This window comes from Pantherophis guttatus, chromosome 16 (assembly GCF_059756535.1).
Source record: "Pantherophis guttatus breed Tessera chromosome 16, ASM5975653v1, whole genome shotgun sequence".
In the NCBI taxonomy this organism is placed as follows: Eukaryota; Metazoa; Chordata; class Lepidosauria; order Squamata; family Colubridae; genus Pantherophis; species Pantherophis guttatus.
Genome location: NC_142078.1, coordinates 10,575,891 through 10,600,756, shown reverse-complemented (window position 1 = coordinate 10,600,756; position 24,866 = coordinate 10,575,891). Strand labels below are relative to the sequence as shown.

Sequence of the window (24,866 nt, the reverse complement as noted above, 5' to 3'; positions counted from 1 at the left end):
CCCCGTGAAGCGGTATATAAGTCTAAGTGCTATTGCTATTGCTACAGTAGACCCAAATGACTGAGGTGGATTTGCAGGCCGTTTGAAGAAGGAAATCTAAAAATAGGAACGGCCGCCAAAGAGCCTCCCTTTGGTATAATTATAATTGATGGCTCTATCGTACCTTTGTAATTCCAGAAGGAAATCTGAATCTCAGTCCTTGGGAGGGGAAAAAAACCCTTGCTGTTTCCATATCCTGTTTATAAACTGTTCCAGAACCGGCTCCCTTAGCATGAGATGCCTCCTCCATCTGTCAGCTTCAAAGATGACCTTGGTCTGGTCTGGTTGATCTCATTGCTTTATTGCACGTCAACCTGGCTTGTGAGGAAGGCAGAGTAATTATTGCAGAGAGTTTTAGTTTCTCAACTCCACTCTCCAACCCATTTGGTCCCTTGCCATTCTCTACAGCTGGCGAGTCTCCTGTTTTCTCCTCCTCTCGTGCTTCATCAGTCGGGGATTCTTACATTTGACACACCATAACCGAGATGGAAGGGACCTTAGAGGTCTTCTAGTCCAACCCCCTGCTCAAGCAGGAGACCTTTTACAATTTGAGACAAGTGGCTGTCCAGTCTCTTCTTTAAACCCTCCAGTGATGGAGCACCCCACAACTTGGTGGCGCAGCAGACTAAAGCACTGTTAAAGTAGCACTTAGCTGCCAGCTGCCTGCAATTACTGCGAGTTCAAATCTCACCAGGCTCAAGGTTGACTCAGCCTTCCATCCTTTTCGAGGTAGGTAAAATGAGGACCCGGATTGTGGGGGCAATAAGCTGACTTTGTATAAAAAAGAACACCGCTTAGGAAGTGGGGGGGGGGGCGAAAGCCCTACTAAGCAGGTATATACAAAAGTATGAAGGCTATTGCTTAATGCATTGTAAGCCGCCCTGAGTCTCCGGAGAAGGGCGGCATATAAATCGAACCAATCAATCAATCAATCAATCAACAAACAAAAAATAAACTAACTAACTAACTAACTAACTTCTGAAGGCAAGCTTTTCCACGGATTAATTGTTCTCACTGTTAGGAACTTTCTCCTTATTTCTAGATTGCTTCTCTCCTTGATCAGTTTCCATCCATTGCTTCTTGTCCTGCCCTCAGGTGCTTTGGAGAATAGGTTGAGCGACTCACCATCAGCCCCTCACATGTTGGAACACTGCTTTCATGTCACCCCTAGTCCTTCTTTTCATTAGACTAGACATACCCAATTTGAAGGACATTCTTGAACCATGGATGCTGGTAGACCCCAGGAAGAATGAACATCTTCCTGGAAACTCCTGAAAAGTTCTCAAATTCTGGTTCCTCCTTCATAACATATTGGCGTGGTCCCATGCATTGGCTGTCATCTGTTGACAAGGGGCAAATGACAGTTTTTGGCAAGGTCAGAGTTGGAAGGGGTCTGGGAGGCCTTCTAGACCAACCCCCTGCTCAAGCAGGAGATGCCGTACCATTCCAGACTAATGATTGTCCTTAAAAACTTCCAGTGATGGAGCAGCCACAGGTTCTGAAGGCAAGCTGTTCCATTCGTTAATTGTTCCAACTGTCAGAAAATTCTAGGTTGGTTCTTTTTTTTTTGAATAGAATAACAGTTGGAAGGGACCTTGGAGGTCTTCTAGTCCAACCCCCTGCTCAGGCAGGAAACCAGACAAATGGTTGTCCAGTCTCTTGTTGAAAACCTCCAGTGTTGGAGCATTTACGACAAGTCGTTGCACTGATTAATTCTTCTTCACTGTCAGGAAATTTCTCCTTAGTTCGAGGTTGCTTCTCTCCTGGATTTGTTTCCATCCATTGCTTCTTGTCCTACCTTCAGGTGTTTTGGAGAATAGGTTGATCCTCTCAAGGACTCCACTTTTGCAGGCCGGGAACCTGGCCCTGCCCAGGGTGAAGCTGTGTTGTTGGCAGATGGTGGCATTTTGCATCCGATGAGCTCCACCCATCCTGCTCTGCTTGGCAGGTTTCCCTGCACCCGGGGCCCTTCTGGAATGCGCTGTGCGGGAGGAAAAGCTTCTAAAAACAGCTCTGCCAATAAAGAAGCGATCTATCATTCTTCCACGCTGGCTCCTTAAGCAGAACCTCCCTCTGAAATTTGCAGACTGGACAGAACCTGTCCACCCGGCTCACAATAGCTGCCCTGTTCTCTCTCTCTCCCTCTCCCCTCCCCTCCCACCTCCCTCTGGAATTTTGGAGAGGTAAAATTGGATGTTGGAGGAGAAGGTCCCGCAGACTGCAAGGAGATCCAATCCAGTGGTGAATTGCCCCCGGTTTGGACCGGTTCGCAAGAACCTGTCAGAACCTGCTGGATTTCACCCCTGCTCCAGTAGTGGGTTGCCCCAGGTTCGCAAGAACCGGTAGTAAAACCAGCAGGAGGCTCCGCCCACTGACCCGGTCGTCATCAAAGTTGATCTGCGCTTGTGCAGAAGAGCGTGTGTGCGATGCGAACCAGTAGTAAAGGTAAGTAGTAAAGGTAAATGCAATCAGTTGATCCTAAAGGAAACGAACCCTGACTGTTCTTTGGAAGGACAGAGACTGAAGCTCGGAGTTCAACTACTTTGGGCCACCAAATGAGAAAAGAGGAACCCTGGGAAAAGACCCTGACGCTGGGAACGACGGAAGGAATGACAGAATGACAAGAGTCGGAAGGAACTTTGGAGGTCTTCTTGTCTAGCTCAAGCATTCTGGATAATCTACTGTACATCTTATACCTTAACAGAATAACAGAGTTGGAAGAGACCATGGAGCAGGGCAGGGGTGGGTTCTACTTACCTTTACTACCAGTTCGCAATGGGATCGCGCGTGCGCAGATCGCCGATGATGACATCCAGGGTGGTGGGTGGGGCCTCCGACCAGTTTTACTACCTGTTCTTGTGAACCGGGGGCAACCCACTACTGGAGCAGGGGTGAAATCCAGCAGGTTCTGACAGGTTCTGGCGAACCGGTAGCGGAAATTTTGAGCAGTTTGGAGAATTGGCAAAGAACACCTCTGGCTGGCCCCAGAGTGGGGTGAGGAATGAAGATTTTGCAGTATCCTTCCCCTGCCATGCCCACCAAGCCACGCCATGCCACACCCACCAAGCCACGCCCACAGAACCGTTAGTAAAAAAAAAATTCGGATTTCACCACTGCCTTGGAGGTCTTCTAGTCAAGCAGGAGGCCCTATCCCAGGGATGGCGAACGTTTTTGGCACCGAGTGCCAAAGAGAGAGAGAGAGCGCATGCGCGTCTGGGCCGCAACCTGGAAGAGGAGCTGCTCAGGGCTCATGCCTGTGCCCGAAAATGAACTTCCGGTTTCAGCTACTGAACTTCCGGTTTCAGCCACCTGCTCTTCTGGGTTTCTGGCGCGCATTCGCACGCGACAGTCAGCTGGCCGGCACGCACGCTCACGCAAGAAAACAGAAAACAATTTTTTCTAGTTTCCAGCATTGCCGCATGCAAAAAGGCCAGCTGATCGTCGTGCGCGCGTGCGCTCCAGAAACACGGAAGAGGAACGGGCGACGCTGCACATGCTAGGCGACATGGCTCTGCGTGCCACTTTGGGCCCGCGTGCCACTTTGGTTCACCATCATGACTCTCTACCATTCCAGACAATCTCTTCTAAAAAGCTTCCAGCGATGGAGCAAACACAACTTCTGGATCGAAGCCATTCCACTGATTAACTGCTCTGGGATTATAGTATAACGAGAGTTGGAAGGGTCCTTGGAGGTCTTTTAGCTCAACCCCCCTGTGCTCAAGTAGAAGACCTTATAGTACAGTGATGGCTAACCTTTTTGCCGTCGCGTGCCACAAGCTGGGGGAGTGCGGGGTAGTCACGCACGTGTGTGCCCACACCCATAATTCTATGCGCCCTGCTCCCCCACACATGCGTGCGTGATCCCCCCATGCTGCCCCCACTTTTGACATGTGATAGCACAGTGGGCCCGGTAGGCCCGTTTTTTTGCCCTCCCCAGGCTCCAGAGGCTTTCTAGGAGCCTGGGGAGAGCAAAAACAGCCTTCCCCCCCTCCTCCCCGGAGGCTCTCTGGTGGCCGGAAACAGCCCGTTTGCCGACTTCCGGTGGGCCCAGAAGGACCAAAAATCAGTTGTCCAGTATGCGCATGTGTGCTGGAGCTAAGCTAGGGCAATGCTTGCGTGCCCACCAATATGGCTCGGCGTGTCACCTGTGGCACGCGTGCCATACATTCGCCATCACGGTTCTAGTACCACCCTGTCCAATCGCTTCTTAAAAATCTCCAGTGTAGGAGCCCCCCCCCCCCCCACACACACACACAACTTCTGGAGGCAAGTCGTTCCGCTGGCGAATTGTTTTTCACTGCCGGGAAATTTCTCCGTTCCTTCCAGGAGATTGTGCGTGAAAATTCGCCGTCGGTAGGGCTGGGTTTTCCTGCAAAGGAAATGCGAAGGAAGCCAGCGAGGTGCCTGCTTCTACGTGCCGTGTGCACCCTCTCTGTGTCTCCTGTGCCGCAATGTCTGCACCGCTTCCGAAACAACCAGCAGCGTTCGGAGTCTCGTCGGAGATTAGACTCGTGGGGTTTCATTTCCTGAGCCCCTGGTGTCTCTGCCCCCCCCTTTCTGTGGAGATATGATCCATGCATCCTGCATAGCCAAGGAAGAGGGGAGGAAAATATGTTTTGATGCTCCCAGCATCTGGGTTTCTCCTTGTAGTTTGTTTTTTTTTCTTTTTTTCCCCTTTTGTGGGTCCATTCGTGACTCTCGCTGGGTGTGATTAACAGAGATACTAAAGACCAAGAGGATTTATGAGGCTGTCTCAGCCACAGCCTCTCTTCCCACGCTTCCCTTTTTTTCCTTCGGCTGGGTTGGGCCTTCTTGCTTGCTGTCAGCTGCAGTATTTTATAACAGCGTTGGAAAGAGGCTGCTTGCTGTATTTATCTCGAGGTTTGTTCTTTCGGGTTCCCTGCTGATGCTTTGTGGCATCCGTCGCTCGGCTTCTTCCTCCTGCAGTGTTGTGAATGTCCTTTGCTGCATTCGGCCACTTTTCAGCTCCCAAAACAACTCACTTTATTCTGAACTAGGAGGAAGGAGCATGGGGAGGAGAGGGGAGAGGGAGGGAAGAGAGGGAGGGAAGGAAGGAAGGAAATAAAGAAAGCAAAAACAGGAAGGAAGAGGAAGGAAGGAAGGAAGGAAGGAAGGAAGGAAGGAAGGAAGGAAGGAGAAGCGAGGCTAGGAGAGGAGAGAAAAAAAGAGGAGTATGGGACGGAGAGGGGAGGGAGGGATGGAAGGAACGAAATAAAAAGAAGAGAAAGAAAAAAAGAAAAGAAAGAAAGGGGGAGGAAGGAAGGAGAAACGAGACTAGGAGAGGAGAGAAGGGAGATAACAAGAAGAAGGAGTATTGGGAGGGGAGAGGGATGGGAGGGAGGGAATAAAGAAAAAAAGAAAGGAAAAGAAAAAAGGAAGGAAGGAAGGAAGGAGGAAGAAAAAAGAAGCAAGGGAAAGGAAGGAAGGAAATAAAGTAAAAAAGGAAGGAAGAGAAAGAAAAAGGAAGGAAGGAAGGAAGGAGGAAGAAAAAAGGGAGGGAAGGAAGGAAAAGAGAGGAAGGAAGGAGGAAGAAAGGAAGGGAAATTGAAAGAAAGAAGGGAGAGAAAGGGAAGAAGAGAAAGGGAGAGGAGAGGAGAAAAGAGAAGGGAAGGGAAGGGAAGAGAGAAGAGAAGAGAAGAGAAGAGAAGAGAAGAGAAGAGAGTTGGGTCAAAGTAGCCACCCACTCATTTCTCCATTCCCTCTCCAGTTCCGCAGTCCTTTCCCCCTGAATCACAAAGAAGGAATCCCAGACATGCCATTGGGAAAGCCTTGACGAGGAACCCCCTTCCTTCCTTCCTTCCTTCCTTCCTGCGGGGGAGTCAATTTTGCAAAGCTTGAAGCGGAGAAATGGTGCCGTCTCTCTGATTCATTCTCCCAGCATCTTCCTTAGTCATTTTCTCTCACTTGTTCTTCCCCCATGGAAATCTGGATAGAAATTTGGATCTTTCCCATTTTTTTTTCTTTTTCTTTCCCCGCCGCGATTTACTTCTGCCAGTTTCAAGGCCCGAGACGAGAGGCATTTCTCTTGGGAATGAATGCAAGCGCCACGAAAGCGTGGCTTTCTCCTTCTCTTCAGTTGTGGCAACTTACAGCTGGCATCAAAGCAGTTATTTAAGACGGTGGAGAAATTAACAGTAAAAGAACAGCCCCGAACAAATAAAAATGAAAGTTACAAAAATAAGATGAATGATCAATGATGCATAAGAGACTGTACACCTAAATATGTTCATGAGAAATAGAAATTAAACAAAATTATATGCAAAAAAAAAAAGAGGAAGAGGAGAGTGATAAGATGAGACAAGATTACGAAGGGATAAAGGCTTTTCGAAAACCAGGGCTAGAAAGATCGAAATATAAAAGCACGTTTTTGTCAGGGGGTAACCCACAGTTTACAATTTTTCTTGAGTGTTGAATAAAAGAAAGAGAGAAAGAAAAAACAGATGCCATGGAAGATAAACATTCAAATCCAGCCATTTGGGGAAAATATTTTTAACACTTGATTCTAGGTAATTCAGGATGAATGCGCTGAGATTTATAGTCCTCCCCTCCTCTTCCTCTTCCTCCTCCTCCTCCCTCCTCCTTCTGATTCTTCTCTTCTGCCCTCCTCCTTTCTCCTTTCTTCTCCTTCTCCCTTCTTTCATTCTAATTCTTCTCTTCCTCTGCCCTTTTCCTCCTGCTCTCCTTCTCCTCCTCCATTCTTCCTTCTTCCCATTCTTATTCTTCTCTTTTGCCCTCTTTCTCCTCCTCCTCCCCCTTCCCCCTTCTTCTTTCTTCCTACATCTCATTCTTATTCTTCTAATTCTTTTCTTCCTTAGCCCCCCTCCTCCTCTTCCTCCTCCTCTTCTTCTTTCTCCTCCTCCTCCTCCTCCTCCTCCTCCTCCTCCTCTTCCTCCTCCTCTTCTTCTTCTTCTTCTTCTTCTTCTTCTTTCTCCTCCTCCTCCTCCTCCTCTTCTTCTTCTTTCTCCTCCTCTTCCTCTTCCTCTTCCTCTTCTTTTTCCTCCTCCTCCCCCTCCTCCTCTTCAGGTGTCAATGGAGAGATGGCTATCATAGACTTTGTTTTTTTGAGGGTGATCTTTGGACCAAAACCTTCTCAGCTCTGCCTGAATTCATCACATGGGGTCCCCGGTCCATTGAATTCTTTTCTTAGGAGTCTCAAAATGGGGGTGAAATAATCTTAGCTGCCTGTTTTCTGCTTCGCTCCTTTCCAGGGATTCCAGAAGAGTCCAAAGTTGAGGCTCCTGCATTCACCGATGCTGTGCGGATGTATCGCCAGTCGAAGGAGCAGTACGGCACCTGGGACATGCTTTGTGGCAACGAAGCCCAGGTGAGTGTTATATATTTGGAAAGCTCTAGCTCTGAGTTTCAGGGTGGTTGGGGTGGGCTAGTTGGCTTCTGAACCCCCCCCCCCCTTGGCAACCCTCCTCTGACTTAAATGCATGCAATTTTGAATAATTTTTTAAATAATTAGGAAAAGGAAGCTTGGATTGATTAACTGCTGGCCAATTTTCCTTGTACTGTTGGAACAGTTGAGTAGACGAGAGCTGTTTGGTGCCTTCGGCTGTTGGATGACTTGAATGGAAGTTGTTAGCAAGAGGCTTGTGGGTTGAGACTTGCCATCTCTCTCATCCCACCCTGTTTATAGTGTTGCACACCCACACTTGAGGCTCGGTTGAGGCATGGGCAAAAGTCTTCCATGGGAAACTGTAGTCGTGTCGTCCCCAGGGAAGTAGGGATGTAGCAGAGGTGGAGAACTGCATTTGGCACTGCAAGGGGAGGGAGGGAAGAAAGGAAGGGAGGAAGGAAGGGAGGGAGGAAGGAAGGAAGAATGGAAGGAAGGAAGGAATTGGGAAAAGGGAGGGAGGACATGGAAGAAGGAGGGAAGGGAGGGAGCAGGAAGGGAGGAAGAATGGAAGGGAGGGAAGAAGAATGGAAGGATGGAAGGAAGGAAGGAAGAATGGAAGGGAGGAAGGAAAAATGGAAGGGAGGAAGGAACAATAGAAGGGAAGAAGGAAGGAAGGAATTGGGAAAAGGGAGGGAGGACATGGAGGAAGGAGGGAAGGGAGGGAGCAGGAAGGGAGGAAGGAAGGAAGAATGGAAGGGAGGAAGGAAGAATGGAAGGGAAGAAGGAAGGGGGAATGGAAGGGAGAAAGGAAAGAAGAGGAAGAATGGAAGGGAGGAAGGAAAAATGGAAAGGAGGAAGGAAGAATAGAAGGGAAGAAGGAAGAATGGAAAGAAGGGAGGGAAGAAGGAAGAATGGAAGGGAAGAAGGAATTGGGAAAAGGGAGGGAGGACATGGAGGAAGGAGGGAAGGGAGGGAGCAGGAAGGGAGGAAGGAAGGAAGAATGGAAGGGAGGAAGAAGGAAGGAAGAATGGAAGGGAAAAAGGAAAGAAGAGGAAGAATGGAAGGGAGGAAGGAAGAATACAAGGGAGGGAGGGAGGAAGAATAGAAGGAAGGAAGGAAGAATGGAAAGAAGGGAGGGAAGAAGGAAGAATGGAAGGGAAGAAGGAAGGAAGGAGTGGGGAAGTAGGGGAGAGGAGAATCCTGGCTTTGTGGGCCTTCAGCATTTTCATTTCCCAGATTTGACTCCTCTTCCTTCTAAGTGAGAAAGTTTGGGATGAGGGGAATGAAATAATAAACCAATGAAGGGGAGAGTTGTCTGTGAAACAGCAGGTGAATGGGGACATGGTTGTGACTGACAGGCTGTGATTATTTTGTTGTCTAGATCTTGAGCAACCTGGTGATGGAGGAGCTCCTGCCTGAGCTGAAGAATACGATTAGCCCCCGGCTGAAGGGCAAAGAGCAAGAGAGACAAAGGGCCTGGATTCAGGTAGGGACCATCTTGTGTTGCAAGTCGCTGCTAGAAGGTGCAATGGAAGAAGAGATAGATAGATAGATGATAGATAGATAGATAGATAGATAGATAGATAGATAGATAGATAGATAGATGAGAATGAGAAGATAGAGATGGAAGAGGAGATAGATGAGGAGGAGAAAGGAGAGAAGGAGAAGATAGAGAAGGAGAAAATGGAGAAGAAAAATGAGAATGAGAAAAGAAGGGGAAGATGGAGGAGGAGGAGGAGATAGATGAGAAGGAGAAAAGGAGAAGGGAGAAGATAGAGAAGGGAGAGAAGATAGAGAAGGAAAAGGAGAATGTAGAGAAGGAGAAAACAGCTAAAGAAAAGGGGAAGGAAAAAGAGAGAAGATTGATAAGGAGGCGAAGATAGAGAAGGAAAAGGAGAATGTAGAGAAGGAGAAAACAGTTAAGGAAAAGGGGAAGGAAAAAGAGAGGAGAAGATTGATAAGGAGGCGAAGATAGAGAAGGAAAAGGAGAATGTAGAGAAGGAGAAAACAGTTAAGGAAAAGGGGAAGGAAAAAGAGAGGAGAAGATTGATAAGGAGGCGAAGATAGAGAAGAAAAAGGAGAATGTAGAGAAGGAGAAAACAGTTAAGGAAAAGGGGAAGGAAAAAGAGAGGAGAAGATTGATAAGGAGGCGAAGATAGAGAAGAAAAAGGAGAATGTAGAGAAGGAGAAAACAGTTAAAGAAAAGGGGAAGGAAAAAGAGGAGAAGGAGAAGATAGATAAGGAGAAGGGAGAAAAGATTGGATCTAGTATAAAAATGAGGATTGGTTCTTTAAAAAAGGGAAACTGTAAACAGTTCTTATGGCCTAAAGTTTCTAATGCTCCACCCAAAAACTCCTCTCGGTGTTCGGCCTCTTCTTTGTGGGTGTTCTCCTCTCCCGTAGGATTTTTTTCCTCTAAAGTTCATTTGCACTTTTGCAAAGCTTGGAGTTTTAGGCCAAGCCCGGGAAAAATCTCCCTCTTTGTGCCCCGCTGCTGACATTTTCACATTGGCAGTGAACGAAATCGTGGCAGGATTGTGGGAAACGGGGACTTGCCCTGTGCTGTTTGCCAGAAGCTAATAACTCTGCTCTAAATATTAATTTGCGTGATGTCAGGTGCATGAAATATGCCCGAGATAAATTACCGCTACTGTTTATTCAATTTACAAACTTATCGTTTTGCCCAGAGGTTGGAATAATAAAGACAGAGTACGTTATTATTCCGGTCTCTTCCTCAACATTCAGTCAACCCAACCTTCTTTCTTTGCATTCCATTTCTAAGTGACTAGTCCTCTTTGACTGCAAAAGTGAGCTTACCATCGTGGGCGGGGCCACCCTGGGCAGGAGGGTTGTGAATTCCAGAAGCAAGGAGTCATCTGGGAGGAAGGTGTAGTTTTGCTGAACTAGCAGGAAATCTCTTCCATCCTTGAAATATCGTGCTGTAGATATCTTGTGCCTGCATAGTTGGACCTGTTCTCATTTCAATTTTTAATGTGACATTTTGGGATGGGTGGATGGACAGATGATAGAGATAGATTGATTGATAGACTGTTGATGGGTGGGTGAGTGGGTGGATGGATAGATAGATAGATAGATAGATAGATAGATAGATAAGATAAATAGATAGATATAGATAGATAGATAAATACATACATACATAGATACATATACATACAATAGATGGATGGATGGATGGATGGATGGATGGATGGATAGATAGATAGATAGATAGATAGATAGATAGATATAGATATTAGATAAATAGATAGATAGATATAGATTGATAGATACATCATACATACATAGATACATATACATACAATGGATGGATGGATGGATGGATGGATAGATAGATAGATATAGATATTAGATAGATAGATAGATGATAGATAGATAGATAGATAGAGATAGATAGATAGATAGATAGATAGATAGATAGATAGATAGAGATATTAGATAAATAGATAGATATAGATAGATACATACATACATACGTATACATATACATATACATATACATATACATATACATACAATAGATGGCTGGCTGGCTGGCTGGCTGGCTGGCTGGCTGGCTGGCTGGCTGGCTGGCTGGCTGGCTGGCTAGATAGATAGATAGATAGATAGATAGATAGATAGATAGATAGATAGATAGATAGATAGATATAGATAGGTAGGTAGATAGATAGATAGATAGATAGATAGATAGATAGATAGATAGATAGATAGATAGATATTTGCAGACTGATGTCACTGCAGGCTTTTGACTTGGTAAAACAAGGAGTCTCCGTTTTTCATTTTGTTTATGTGTGGGTGTCGTTAGGCATGACCTCATTTCGGCATAAAAGTTCTTCTTCTTTTTCCCACCCTCCCTGCCTTTTCCAAAAACAAAAACCTGCTCCAACACACCTTTATACTGTATATTTATTTGATCAATATCTGGGCTGCCGGCCAGGTACAAAACTAAAATAAACCCTTCCAGCCAGTTTCTCTACACCTTTTTCTTTTTTTTTAAACACCTTGAAGGTCTAAAAGCATCATCCAAGAAATGTCTTTGAAAAATACGACCAGGTGACGATAAGGAGCGAGAAACAGGCTTCTGTGGGTTTCAGTTTATAGCTATAGGGTGTCCAGTCTCCATCTACTGTGTTTCCCCGAAAATAGGATTGGGTCTTATATTAATTTTTGCTCCAAAAGGCGCATTAGGACTTATTTTCCGGTTGGGTCTTATTTTGGGGGGAAATACAGTACTAAATGCACCCATCTGGCTGACAATCTTAACAGGGGCTTATTTTGTGGGGTAGGGCTTATATTACGAGCATCCTGAAAAATCGTGCTAGGTCTTATTTTCTGGTTCGGTCCCATTTTCAGGGAAACAGGGCAGGGGTGAAATCCAGCAGGTTCTGGAGAACCGGTAGCGGAAATTTTGAGTAGTTCCGAGAACCGGCAAATACCACCTCTGGCTGGGCCCAGAGAGGGGTGGGAATGGAGATTTTGCAATATCCTACTCCCAGGAGTGGGGAGGGAATGGAAATTTTGCAGTATCCTTCCCCTGCCATTCTTACCAAGCCACGCCCACAGAACCTGTAGTAAAAAAATTGGATTTCACCACTGAAACAGGGGTATATTTAGCTTTTAGTTCACAGGGAGATAATTCTATCTGGCTTTTTTGGGGGGGGGGGAGAATAAATATTGCCCTGTGAGCCAACACAAAATCTTATTTTTAAAAGTAAGTATTCAACACTCGGTGTTTGCTCGATCAATGCATTGTAGCGTTGTCTTCCAGGGCACTGATATCTCTCCGAAAGAAACCCTGTTTTTGTGTGTGTGTGTGTGTGTGTGTGTGTGTGTGTGTAAACCTCCCCATTTCCTTGCCCAAGACTTCTTCCCATAATATACACTATACTGTACATATTTCTAGATTATATGCCAAGGCTGTCTGTCGGTGAGTGGGTGGATCCTGCAGGAATGCCAAGGAAAACCAGACTTTTGAGCTTTCCTGGAAAATTTAACTTTTTTCTTAATGTCAATGTTTCTATGAAAACTGGTGTTTGCTTGAAACTTTAGAAAGCAGTGAAGACAAAAAGGATAGCTGATCTAATGTATACAACTCACAATTGCAGCATGCCTAGACCGATCTTCCTTCCTTCCTTCCTTCCTTCCTTCCTTCCTTCCTTCCTCCCTCCCTCCCTCCCTCCCTCCCTCCCTCCCTCCTATAACTCTTCCTTTCTTCCTTCTCATTCATGTCTCCCTCCTTCCTTCTCTCCTTCCTCTCTCTTTCCTTCCTTCACTCCCTCCCTCCTCCCTTCCTTCTCTCCTTCCTGTCTCTTTCCTTCCTCTCTCATTCATATCTCCCTCCCTCCTTCCTTCCTTCTCTCATTGCTATCTCTTCCTTTCCTTTCATTCCTTCCTCCTTCCCTTCCCTCCCTCCTTCCCTTCTCCCATATCCGTAAATTCGTAAAATCTCTGATCTCCGTGCCAGGCGGGGCTATCAATGTAAAGATTTTAATTGGTTTTAAAATGGGATTTTAAATTAGGGGTTTTATAATAGAGCCTTTATATAATAATTTTAATTATTTTTAAATTTTGTCTGTCTTGTGCTTTTAATCAGGCTGTACACCGCCCTGAGTCCTTTGGGAGAAGGGCGGTATAGAAATAAAATTAATAAATAAATAAAAAATAAAATCCCTTTCTTCCTTCTCTCATTCCTGTCTCCTTCCTTCCTTCCTTCCTTCCTTCCTTCCTTCCTTCCTTCCTTCCTTCCTGATATTTTTTATAACCTATAGCTTATTCCAGGTTGAAGAACAGAACTAACTTTCTATAAAATAAATATAAACATGGAATGTACAGTTTATAGCAAATCATTTATTTATTTATTTGGTCCAATGAACGAGTCATCCTTTTTGTTTGTTCGTTGCATCTTTCGTTATGGTTTGCTAGATTTCCCCCTTCCCCGTTTTAAAAAAAAAAGAAAGAGTCATAAAGTTTCCTGTTTGGGTTGGCCGATCTAATTTTTTTCTTACAGCCATCAATTGTTCCCTTTTTGGTAGATCTCAGATGCCGTGTACAGGATGGTGTGTGACCAGGCGACTTCCCATTACGATTCTTTAGTGGCCAAATGTGAGCTTCAGATCCCTGAAATGAAGAGCATCATCCGGACAGATATGGATCAGATCATCCAGTCCAAGGAACATCTGGCCAACAAAATCCGGGGTGAGTTATAACAGTGAATTTTAACTGCTAATTGTGGATTTTTCTTCCATTGTAATATCTACACCCAGTTGACCTTCTTGGATAATTCCGGCGGCTAGTATTATATCACCCCACTACAAAAAAAAAGAAAAGAAAAGATGCAGAGACTCTAGAAAGAGTGCAGAGAAGAGCAATGAAGACAATGAGGGGACTGGAGGCTAAAACATATGGAGAACGGTTGCAGGAATTGGGTACGTCTAGTTTAGTGAAAAGAAGGACTAAGGGAAGACATGATAGCAGTCTTCCAATACTTGAAGGGCTGCCACAATAGAGAGGTAGGTAACTAGAGCAGGGGTCTGCAACCTTAAACACTCAAAGAGCCATTTGGACCCTTTTCGCACAGAAAAGAAAACACCGGGAGCCACAAAACCTGGCTGGGCGTGGCCAACTCCACGTCACTCACTTCCACCAGTCACATGACTCCCTCTCTGTATTTTTCTATGTCTCTCTCTCTCTCCTCCTCTCTCTGTATCTCACTGTCTCTGCCCCAGCCGCTTCTCCATCACCCTTACCTTTTCAGGCCAAGCGAGGAGTGACTGGCAGAGGAGGGCGAGGGGCGGGCCCAGCCAGTGGTGGAATCACCCAATAGGGAGCCACAGCAGAGGGCCCAAAGAGCCGCATGCGGCTCTGGAGCCGCAGGTTGCTGACACCTGTACTAGAGAGAAGCTCCCTGAGGATGGGCTCCAAAATGAGTCAAAACAAAGACAAAACCTCTGGTCCCGGTGACCGACCTAGATTGAATCCTGCAACATTATCCTGGGACATAATAATAATAATAATAATAATAATAATAATAATAATAATAATAATAACAACAACAACAACAACAACAACAACAACATCATCATCATCATCATCATCATCATCATCATCATCATCATTATTATTATTATTATTATTATTATTATTATTATTTCTATACCGCCCTTCTCCCGAAGGACTCAGGGCGGTGTACAGCCTATTTAAAAACACAAGACAAACATCCATTTAAAATTTAAAATTATTAAATAAATTTGGCTCCATTTAAAACCCCAGAAATTTAAAATATCCCAATTTAAAATTATCATGTTGATAGCCCGGCCTGGCGGAACAACAGGATCTTCAGAGCGCAGCGAAACACCCGGAGGTCGGAGATCTTACGTATTTCCGGGGGCAGTTCATTCCACAGGGCTGGGGCTCCCACAGAGAAGGCCCTCCCCCTGGGTGTCACCAGCCGACATAACTTGGCCGATGGCACCCTGAGGAGACCCTCTCTGTGGGAGCGGACTGGTCGGTGGGAGGCTATTGGTGGCAGAAGTCTGTCTCGAAGGTACCCAGGTCAAATGCCATGGAGCGCTTTAAAGGCGGTAACCAGCACCTTGAATCGCACCCGGAAGACCACTGGGAGCCAGTGCAGCTCGTGCAGGAGGGGTGTCACATGGGCACAACGAGTTGCGCCCATAACCACCCGCGCGGCGGCATTCTGGACCAGTTGGAGCCTCCGAGTGCTCTTCAAGGGGAGCCCCACGTAGAGAGCATTACAATAGTCCAACCGGGAAGTAACAAGGGCATGAGTGACCGTGTGTAGGGCGTCCCGGTCCAGAAAGGGCTGCAACTGGCGGATCAGGCGAACCTGATAAAAGCCCCCCCTGGCCACGGCCGTCATATGCTCTTCTAAAGACAGCCGTGCATCCAGGAGGACACCCAGATTGCGAGCCCTCTCTGTGGGGGGCAAAGATTCACCCCCAATAGTCAGCGATGGCACCTGCTGCCTATATCTATATACATGTAGATTGGCCTTCATTCATGAGGAAGGTAGAGCTATTTTTTTAAGGCAAAATAAGAAGCAATGGACGGAAAGCAATCAAGGAAAGAAGCAACCTAGAACGAAGGAGGAAATTCCTTAACAGTGAGGACGATCAAACCAGTGGGATGCCTTGCCTTCAAAAGTTGTGGCCGCTCCATCCCTGGAGGCTTTTAAGAAGAGATTGGACAGACATTTGTCTGGAAAGGAATAGATCTCCTGCATGAGCAGGGGGTTGGGCTAGATGACCTCCACGGTCCCGTCCAAATCTGTTTACTGTTATTAATAAGAGCTGGGGGAAAAAAATCAATATGTTTCCTTCACAAAATGCCTAGGATAAAATGTTTGCATAATTCTCATTATCGCAGCTCTATTTTTACTTCCAATCAACCTTGCAACGTTCTTCTCGTCGTGGCATGTTTTGGAAGAATTGAGCCATAGAACAGTCAGGCTTGGATGGGACTGTAGAGGTCTTCTAGTTCAACCCCCTGCTCCATGTTCTGACCTAGGCTTCCCCAGCAGCACGAAGCCGAGTCCTCGTCCCGATAAACCCCTTTTATTTAATTGACAGTGAATTCCTCTCCAGCAAAGTCTTTCCTCTCTCACGGCCTTTCAAGATCGTTCACAATTACCGACCTTTATCGGGCTTGGAGAGTGGCCAGGCCGATATCTTTCAGACTCCACACTGTAACTGACAATACTTGGCAAGAATGCAGGAACAGATGTTCACTAATTGTTTCCTGCAAACTCCCCTCCCCTTTCGCTCCTCTTTATTCCCATTCACCCTCCACCTGTGGCTTTACTCCTGAGTCGACCCTTGTTCCTTAGCTGTTTCCTTCTCCTAGCAGCTCTGCACGTGCACATACTGGGAACAGGCTCCAGCTTTTCTTCTGCCTCACTGATGTCTGACTCCGAAGGCAGCTGATAGCTGGCATACGGCCCTGGCCCCATCTCTGCCTCCGACGCAGAGCCCTCATCAAAGCCTTCCCCAGACTCCAGGACTGGCTCATGTTTCTCCCCAATCTCCTCACTGTCTGAATCTGCTGCCAGATCCTCTGGCCGCTGGCAGGCCACAACACTCCAGAAGTTACTGAACTACATCTCCCATCGTTGCCTATCGTTGCCCAAACTGGCTAGGTCCATTGGGTGTGGCTTCCTGAAGGTGTTGAGATAGTTAGATATTCAAAAACATCTGGAGAACTACAGGTTCCTCATATCTATTTTACTGGATGGAGATCCACCACAGTTTCTTTTCTCTTGGGCAATCTGGATTGGGCTTGTTGGGTTTCTTAAATAAACAGAGATGGTGGGTCTGAGTTGTCCTTCTACTATTCTTCTCCTCCAGCCTCCGTCTTCTCCAAAGCTGAGGTCTGTGTCCGGAATCATGTCCAACCCTACATCAGTTCCATTTTGGAAGCCCTGATGATCCCCACCAGCCAGGGATTTACTGAAGTTCGGGAAGTCTTCTTCAAGGACGTCACTGACATGAACATGAATATTGTCAACGAAGGAGGGATAGAGAAGCTGGGAGAGGTAAAGGCAAATGTTGAGGGGAACAAGAACGAGCAGACGGAGTCGTTCTTTTGGGTGGCAAAAAAGTTGCGAGCCTGGACAACAATGTGTTGGAGGGAGAGTTGATCAAAATTGTTTTCAGAGGTCTCTCCTTGCCTCTCTTTTTATTTTTTTTGAAGGTCTCAAATGTAGGGATTGATGTGGAGGAATCCTTTAAAAAGACTATGTTGCCCTTAGCAAGAAAGATGTTGGGGTTGTCTATCTTTGCTGAGATGTTGGACCTTCTAAATCCTTCTTTTCCGCCCCCACCCAGTACATGGAGAAGCTTTCTCAGCTCGCTTTCCATCCCGTGAAGATGCAGTCCTGCTATGAGAAGATGGACCAGCTGAAGCTGGAAGGTCTCCAGCAGAGGTTTGATGTCTCCAGTGCCTCCGTGTTCAAACAGCGTGCCCAAATCCTGATGAGGCAGGTAAGGGAATGCTTTAAGAAAGAACTTGTGTCAATAAATGGGCTCCTGCATGTTATGGCCAGCTCAGAAGCCATTGCTGATCTCCAGCAATTTAAGACAGATACCTTGGTCAAAAAGCCATTGATAGAAGCCTACAATCCATGAACGTGCCCATCTTTTCAAGAGGTCCAAATTATGAGAAAGAATTCAGTTAGCTGCCCCAAATATTACGGTAACTGTTTCCTTCCTTCCTTCCTTCCTTCCTTCCTTCCTTCCTTCCTTCCTTCCTTCCTTCCTTCCTTCCTTCCTTCCTTCCTTCTTTCTTTTTTTGTTTGTTTCTTCCTTCCTCTTTCTTTCTTTCTTTCTTTCTTTCTTTCTTTCTTTCTTTCTTTCTTTCTTTCTTTCTTTCTTTCTTTCTTTCTTTCTTTCTTTCTTTCTCAGTGCCAGCCAGATGTGGGCTGGCCCTTCCCAACTTCTAAGACAACTGGAGCCCTCTAGTGACCAGGAAAATTTACAATAATTCTGTCTTTCTTTTTGTGCTATATTGGCTTCTAGAAATATTTTTCTTTAATGGAAGGGCTTGGACACGTTGTACTGACGATCTAAAATGATGATATGACAGGCTGACTCTGTAAACCCCTTAGAGGGCTGTAAAGCACTGTGAAGCGGTATATAAGTCTAAGTGCTACTGCTATCATGACAGGGGAAGAAATATATTGTTCTCTTCATGTGCCATGTATGCTTTCATGGGTCTCCGTGCAGATGGGTGTGCCCCCTTTCTGGCTCCAATGTTTACTGTAATCCTTTTTCATAGAATTGCTATTTCATCCTCTTGATTATTATTTTGTTGAAGGACAAGGTTTTCCCATCTCTGATCTGGTGGCCTCTCTGTAATTATTCCTGACGTTCTAAGCATATTTGGTTTAGTCAACAGACATCCACAGAAAACCAAAAATAATATCATCGTGCGAATCCTATCATTATAGGCTTAAGTCCCAATGATCCGATGCAAATAACTAAGTAGCAACATTTGTGCAATGATTCCCCCACCTTCTACCCCTGCCCCCCATTCTATGCTAATCACAACTGTTGTTTCTTCTCTTTTTTCCCATCGCTTCCTTGTTTGATGCTGTAGCAAATGGATGACACAGTCTATACTTTTGAGACTCTTCTCCATCAGGAGCTGGGGAAGTCGCTGAGCAAAGATGAACTGTGCAAGACAATTCAGCGCATCCTGGAGCGGGTGCTCAAGGTAAGGTCACCACCCTGTGTCTTGGGTTGGGTTGGGTTGGGTTGGGTTGGGTTGGGTTGGATGGATGGATGGATGGATGGATGGATGGATGGATGGATGGATGGATGGATGTTTGGGTGGGTGAATGGATGGATGGATGGATGGATGGATGGATGGATGGATGGATGATTGGATAGGTGGATGGATGGTTGGTTGGTTGGTTGGATGGGTGGATGGGTATGTGGGTGCGTGGGTGGATGGATGGATGGATGGGTAGGTGGATGGTTGGTTGGATGAATGGATGGTTCGGTTGGTTGGTTGGATGAATGGATAGGTGGATGGATGTTTGGATGGATGGGTGGATGAATGGATAAGTGGATGGATGGATGGATAGGTGGATGGTTGTTTGGGTGGATGGGTGGGTGGATGGATGGGTAGGTGGATGGTTGGTTGGTTGGATGGATGGATGTTTGGATGGATGGGTGGATGAATGGGTAAGTGGATGGATGGATGGATAGGTGGATGGTTGTTTGGGTGGATGGGTGGGTGGATGGAAGGATGGATGGATAGGTGGATGGTTGTTTGGGTGGATGGGTGGGTGGATGGAAGGATGGATGGATAGGTGGATGGTTGTTTCGGTGGATGGGTGGGTGGATGGGTGGGTGGATGGATGGATGGGTAAGTGGGTGGGTGGGTGGATGATTGGTTGGTGGTTCCTGGAAGAAGTAGACCCCGAATGAAGCACCATCTTCATTTGGAAATCAGGTGCTGAGACCATAGCTAATTTTAATTTGGCTTAAAGGAGATTAAAATTAATTTCAGTTTATCGGCCTGGTATATAATAGCATGTCGCTTTACTCATATTTATAATGATTTATAATAATAGTTTGGCAGCAATTTCTGAAAGGTCACATCCAAAGCTTTTGTAGGACGAGGGATGTAGCTCAAGCATTATAACCTTATCTGCCTAATCTTTTTGTTTTTGAGTGCAAACAGGCAACGCCCTTCTCCTGACCATCTGTTGTATTGTTCCTCTTCCCATATGTCCTTCACCCTATTGTTATTTGTTTCTTGCTTTTTCATCCAAGTGCTTATGAAAGCTTGAAAAGCAGCACAACCCAAAGAGTTTTCTTTGGGACAAAAAAAACACGATGTGTTCATCCATGCCAACTTGAGAAAGGAGGGCAGCTCTTTCATTAGTGAAGCTTCCCATGATCTGCTTCACAACCATCATTTGTGATTGTTAAGGCTATTCTTGGCTCATAACCGATGTTGTGGGTTATTGAGCAGAGTACCCCTTGAGTATACGCATGAAAGCGACTGGGAATGGTTGTGAACAATCACAGTTAATATACAAACACGCTGAGTTGTGGTAGTCTTTTACTTTTAGGAAAAAGTAAAGCAAAGTCCAAAAACAATCCCAAGTCATACACAGATAAGGCGAGAGTTAAAAGATCAATCCAGGAATATTTCAAGTACAAAGTCTTCTTACCAGTTGTCATACACAATAAAACAGTTCTTCTTGAATTTCAAATAGGAACAAGTTCAATATTAAAACATTCAATAAATAGTAGAAAGCAACATGTAGCAATGATCAAACAGTGATCATGCAGAGAGATCAGGCAGAGAGTAACAGCAAATAAGCGGTGTAGTGTCCACACAAGCCATGATTCAGGCTTCCCTTAAGTACATTGGCTACAGAGCTTAGCCAATCAGGATACAGGATGATGCAACACAGTCTTAAAGCAATATAATACCTTTTGACTGCAAACATACATTGTTGGTTTATATATTGCTTGACCAACTAGTTAGACAATAACCATTTCCTAACAGTGATTCTGATCTGTTTTGTCCTCAGAAATACGATTACGACAGCAGCACGGTGCGGAAGAAATTTTTTCGAGAAGCTCTGCTGCAGGTCACGGTCCCTTTCCTGCTGAAGAAGTTGGCTCCCACTTGCAAAGGGGTAAGGGTCTGTAGAGATTCTCGGTCATCCAGGTCATGGTTGTCCCAAAGATGCTTTTCTAGGAGGCAACTGGATTTTCTTGTTGTTGTTGTTTTTTTGAAGACATTTTGCTTCTCATCCAAGAAGCTTCTTCAGCTCTGACAGGAATGAAATCCCTGCTTATATGCATCAGCACTTATATCAGGGCTAGAAGATAGTGGGGTGTATGGAGAGGGGGAGGAGGAGGAGGAGGATTGTGGGGTCCTTGGTGCTCTCTGAGCTTGGTTGTTCTCTTGCAGATGTTTCACGACCCAGCTAGGCAACATCATCAGTGCTAGAAGGGAGTAGGATTTGCTCTCTCCGTTTATATGCATCAGCTGTTGCATATTGTTGCAAACGGTTGATAGTGTTGCAAACTGTTGATGTTACCTAGAGGGGTAATGAAAACGTTTGCAAGAAAATAATAACCAAGCTCAGCGGTACTGGATATAAGCAGGGAACAAGTCACACCAACACTGATGATGATACTTAGTTGGGCAATGAAAGGTCTACAAGAAAACAATCCAGCCCAGAGGGCACCAAAGACTTCGGAGTTGAGCTCTGAGTTTACAAATGTTATCAATAGAAGGGAATAGATGTCCCTTATTTTAGCAGTGTCCAAATGCCCATTCCCCCAAATTATAGGTTCGGTAGGTGGTTTGTGTTTACCAGCAAGAAGATGCAGAAATCTAATATTCTCAGAGACTCAAGGACATCCTGCCCTGCACCTGGAGGGCTGGAACTGGGAGGCATCTCCAGTTGGGATGGTGCTTGGATTGGAACATGTCATAGACATGTGGGTGCTGGGCAGGGAGTTGGACTTTCCTTTGGGTGGGGAAAACCTGGAAACTTTTGGATTCTGGTTTTCCCAGATGTGCCAATATGACAGCTCTAATAAAATGGAACTTTTGAGGAACTTCAAGCCTCGGAGTCTTCTTTCGTTGGGGGTGTTACTTAGAATCCTGACAAATGGATCAGGTACTACCTCTTGGGTAGGGTAGGGTAGGGTAGGGTAGGGTAGGGTAGGGTAGGGTAGAATAGAATAGAATAGAATAGAATAGAATAGAATAGAATAGAATAGAATAGAATAGAATAGAATAGAATAGAATTCTTTATTGGCCAAATGTGATTGGACACACAAGGAATTTGTCTTTGGTGCATATGCTCTCAATGTACATAAAAGAAAAGATACGTTCATCAAGAATCATAAGGTACAACACTTAATGATAGTCATAGGGTACAAATAAGTAATCAAATCATACTAGGAAACAATCAATATAAATAGTAAGGATACAAGCAACAAAGTTACAGTCATGCAGTCATAAGTGGGAGGAGATGGGTGATGGGAACGATGAGAAGATTAATAGTAATGCAGCCTTAATAAATAATTTGACAGTGTTGAGGGAATTATTTGTTGAGCAGAGTGATGGCCTTTGGGAAAAAAACTGTCCTTGTGTCTAGTTGTTCTGGTGTGCAGTGCTCTATAGCGTCATTTTGAGGGTAGGAGTTGAAACAGTTTATGTCCAGGATGGGAGGGGTCTGTAGATATTTTCACAGCCCTCTTTTTGACTCGTGCGGTATACAGGTCCTCCGTGGAAGGCAGGTTGGTAGCCATTGCTTTTTCTGCAGTATTTCTGCAGAAAGGAATGTTATTTTGACTACATATCTCCCCAGCTCCATACAATTCCCCCCTCCCAGTTTTCCTCAGCACTAAATGTGGCAGGCTTGACACCCTTATTATTTCAAAAGGCTCTTTAAAACTGGGGAAACCTGCTGGATTCCTATGGATGCTTAACCTTCCCATAAAATCTCCCTTCTGGCCTTCTTATTTCATTTGTCTTTTTTTTAAAAAAAGAGAGAAGAGATGCTTTTAATTAAAATAAAATTACACGGCAGTTCTGACCTGCTTTCAAACAAACGCCCAGTGCTGAACATTTATTTCATTTCCAACAAAGACTTTGTGGGCCCACGTTGGCTTCAGGGAAGAAGATGTTTTGAACTCCCTGATCACACTTGCTTTGTTTCTCAATCGTTGTTGCTCCTTTGGGGCAACCGTTCTGTGAGGCCACCTGGATTTGCCATGGAGAGTAGATGGGCTGCTACGTAGAATAAATGAATCAGAATAGAGCTGGAAGGGACCTTGGAGGTCTTCTAGTCCAGCAGGAAATCCTATACCACCTCCAGTGATGGAGCACCCACAACTTCTGGAGGTCCCTTAAACTGCTGACAGCAGTTAAAACAACTTTCACCCTGGAAAAGTATTTATATTTAGAAATTCCATCAGTGGAGAGACAGTTATTTGTTAAGTTTAGATTCGAACTTCTAGATACCAACGTTAGATTCGGCCGTTATCGGAAAATCCCGTATGACAAAAGAATATGCATATGTAGGGTAAACGTCGTGGAGGACACGGCGCATATAATATTTGAATGTAGTCTCTATCAGGAAGTTAGAAATCAATATCTGTCCCCAATTATAAATAAATTTCCCCACTGGAATATAAGCCAAAAATTAGCATTTCTGTTGAGGGCTGACTCTCCTCCCCTGGTAAGAGCGATCACTCGATACCTTAAAAGGTTGACGGCAATACGAGCCAGTTATATCAAGGAAAATTTTATCGATTGTAAGAAAGATGAGCTCAGTTAGAGAGGAGCTATCCTATTTGGGTTATCTAGTCTTCTAGTCTTGGCAACTTAGCTATTGAAATTTGATATGGTAAAATTTTAATGTCATCTATCATATATTTTTAGATTGCTATTTTTGTAACTGTTTTATCTTTTTCCCTTTTTCTCTTCTGTTTTGTTTGAAAAGGCCTTCGGGCTATTCAATAAACTATACTATACTAACTTCTGGAGGCAACTTCCGTTCCACTGGTTAATTGTCCTCATTGTTAGGAAGTTTCTCCTTAATTCCAGGTTGCTTCTTGTCCTTGATTAGTTTCCATCCGTTGTTTCTTGTCCTGCCTTTTGGTGCTTTGGAAAATAAGTTGATCCCTTCTTCTTCTTTGTGGCAGCCCCTCAAATACTGGAAGACTGCTCTCATGTCACCCCTAGTCCTTCTTTTCTCTAGACTAGCCAAACCCAAATCCTGCAAACGTTCTTCACATTGTTTTAGTCTCCAGGCCTTTAATCATCTTAGTTGCTCTTCTTTGCACTTTTTCCAAAGTCTCAACAACTTTGTTGTAATGTGGCAACCAAAACTGGATGCCGTATTCCAGGTGTGGCCTTACTCTTCTTTCTAAGAGCAGATCCTACAGGTTGTATCATTGTGGGCCTTAGGTCCATGATAACTTCTCAACGGTGTGATTTTTTTTTCCCCCTTCTCATTAGGACCTCTCAAGATTCCAGGAGCTGATTTTTGAAGATTTTGCCCGCTTCATTCTGGTGGAAAACACGTATGAAGAGGTGGTCCTCCAGTCTGTGATGAAAGATATCATGATGGGTAAGAGACTTTGGTTCGGTTTTGATTGAATAGGATTGTAGCTGATTGTAGCTGTAACTGGTGATAGGGAGAGATGCTGTTTGTACATCCTACTGTAGCAGGGGGCATCTTTGTAAACTGCCATCCAATCTGATATCTTTCAGAGATGTTAAACTGAATTCCCATTATTCTAAACTAACTGGATAGATGGATGGATGGATGGATGATGGGTGAATGGATGATGAATGGATGGGTAGATGGATGGATGGATGATGGGTGGATGGATGGAGAAAGGGTGGATGAGTGAATGGATGGATGATGGGTGAATTGATGGATGGATGGGTGGTGAGTGGGTGGGTGGGTGAATGGATGGATGGATGATGGGTGAATGGATGGATGGATGATGGATGGGTGGATGGATGGATGGATGGAGGATGGGTGGATGGATGGATGGATGGATGGATGGATGAAGGGTGAATGGATGGATGATGAGTGGATGGATGGATGGGTGAATGAGTGGATGGATGTGTCAGCCCTGGAAGCCATCTTTTCCTTTGGAGCTTCGGAGCTGCCACATTTAGTGCCTGGGAAAGCAGGAGGGGGGATTGCAAGGAGCAGTGGAAGTTTAGCCATAACAACATTCCTTTTTCTGGGAGTCAAGGACAACTGCCCTGCACCTGGATGGGAGAGGCTGGGGATTGTCTCCAGCTGGTGTGAAGATATGATTGGGTCATGTGATGGACTTGTGGGTGCAGGGGATGGATCTTTGACTTCCTTTTGGGTCAGGAAAACTCTCAGATTCGGGTTTTCCCAGATGTGCCAATATAATTTCCCT

At 45.2% G+C, this 24,866-nt stretch overlaps 1 protein-coding gene across 1 annotated transcript in view; it reads left to right on the top strand.

Moving 5' to 3' along the window:
* NIBAN2 (niban apoptosis regulator 2) overlaps window positions 1–24,866 on the top strand; it is an 83,583-nt gene that overhangs the window by 54,889 nt on the left and 3,828 nt on the right. Inside the window, exons 6-13 of the mRNA XM_034435695.3 lie at window positions 7,269–7,384; window positions 8,784–8,888; window positions 13,452–13,614; window positions 16,782–16,969; window positions 17,262–17,417; window positions 18,532–18,648; window positions 20,486–20,593; window positions 23,941–24,052. Coding sequence (XP_034291586.2) covers window positions 7,269–7,384; window positions 8,784–8,888; window positions 13,452–13,614; window positions 16,782–16,969; window positions 17,262–17,417; window positions 18,532–18,648; window positions 20,486–20,593; window positions 23,941–24,052 — 1,065 coding nt within the window. The remainder of the gene's footprint in view (window positions 1–7,268; window positions 7,385–8,783; window positions 8,889–13,451; window positions 13,615–16,781; window positions 16,970–17,261; window positions 17,418–18,531; window positions 18,649–20,485; window positions 20,594–23,940; window positions 24,053–24,866) is intronic.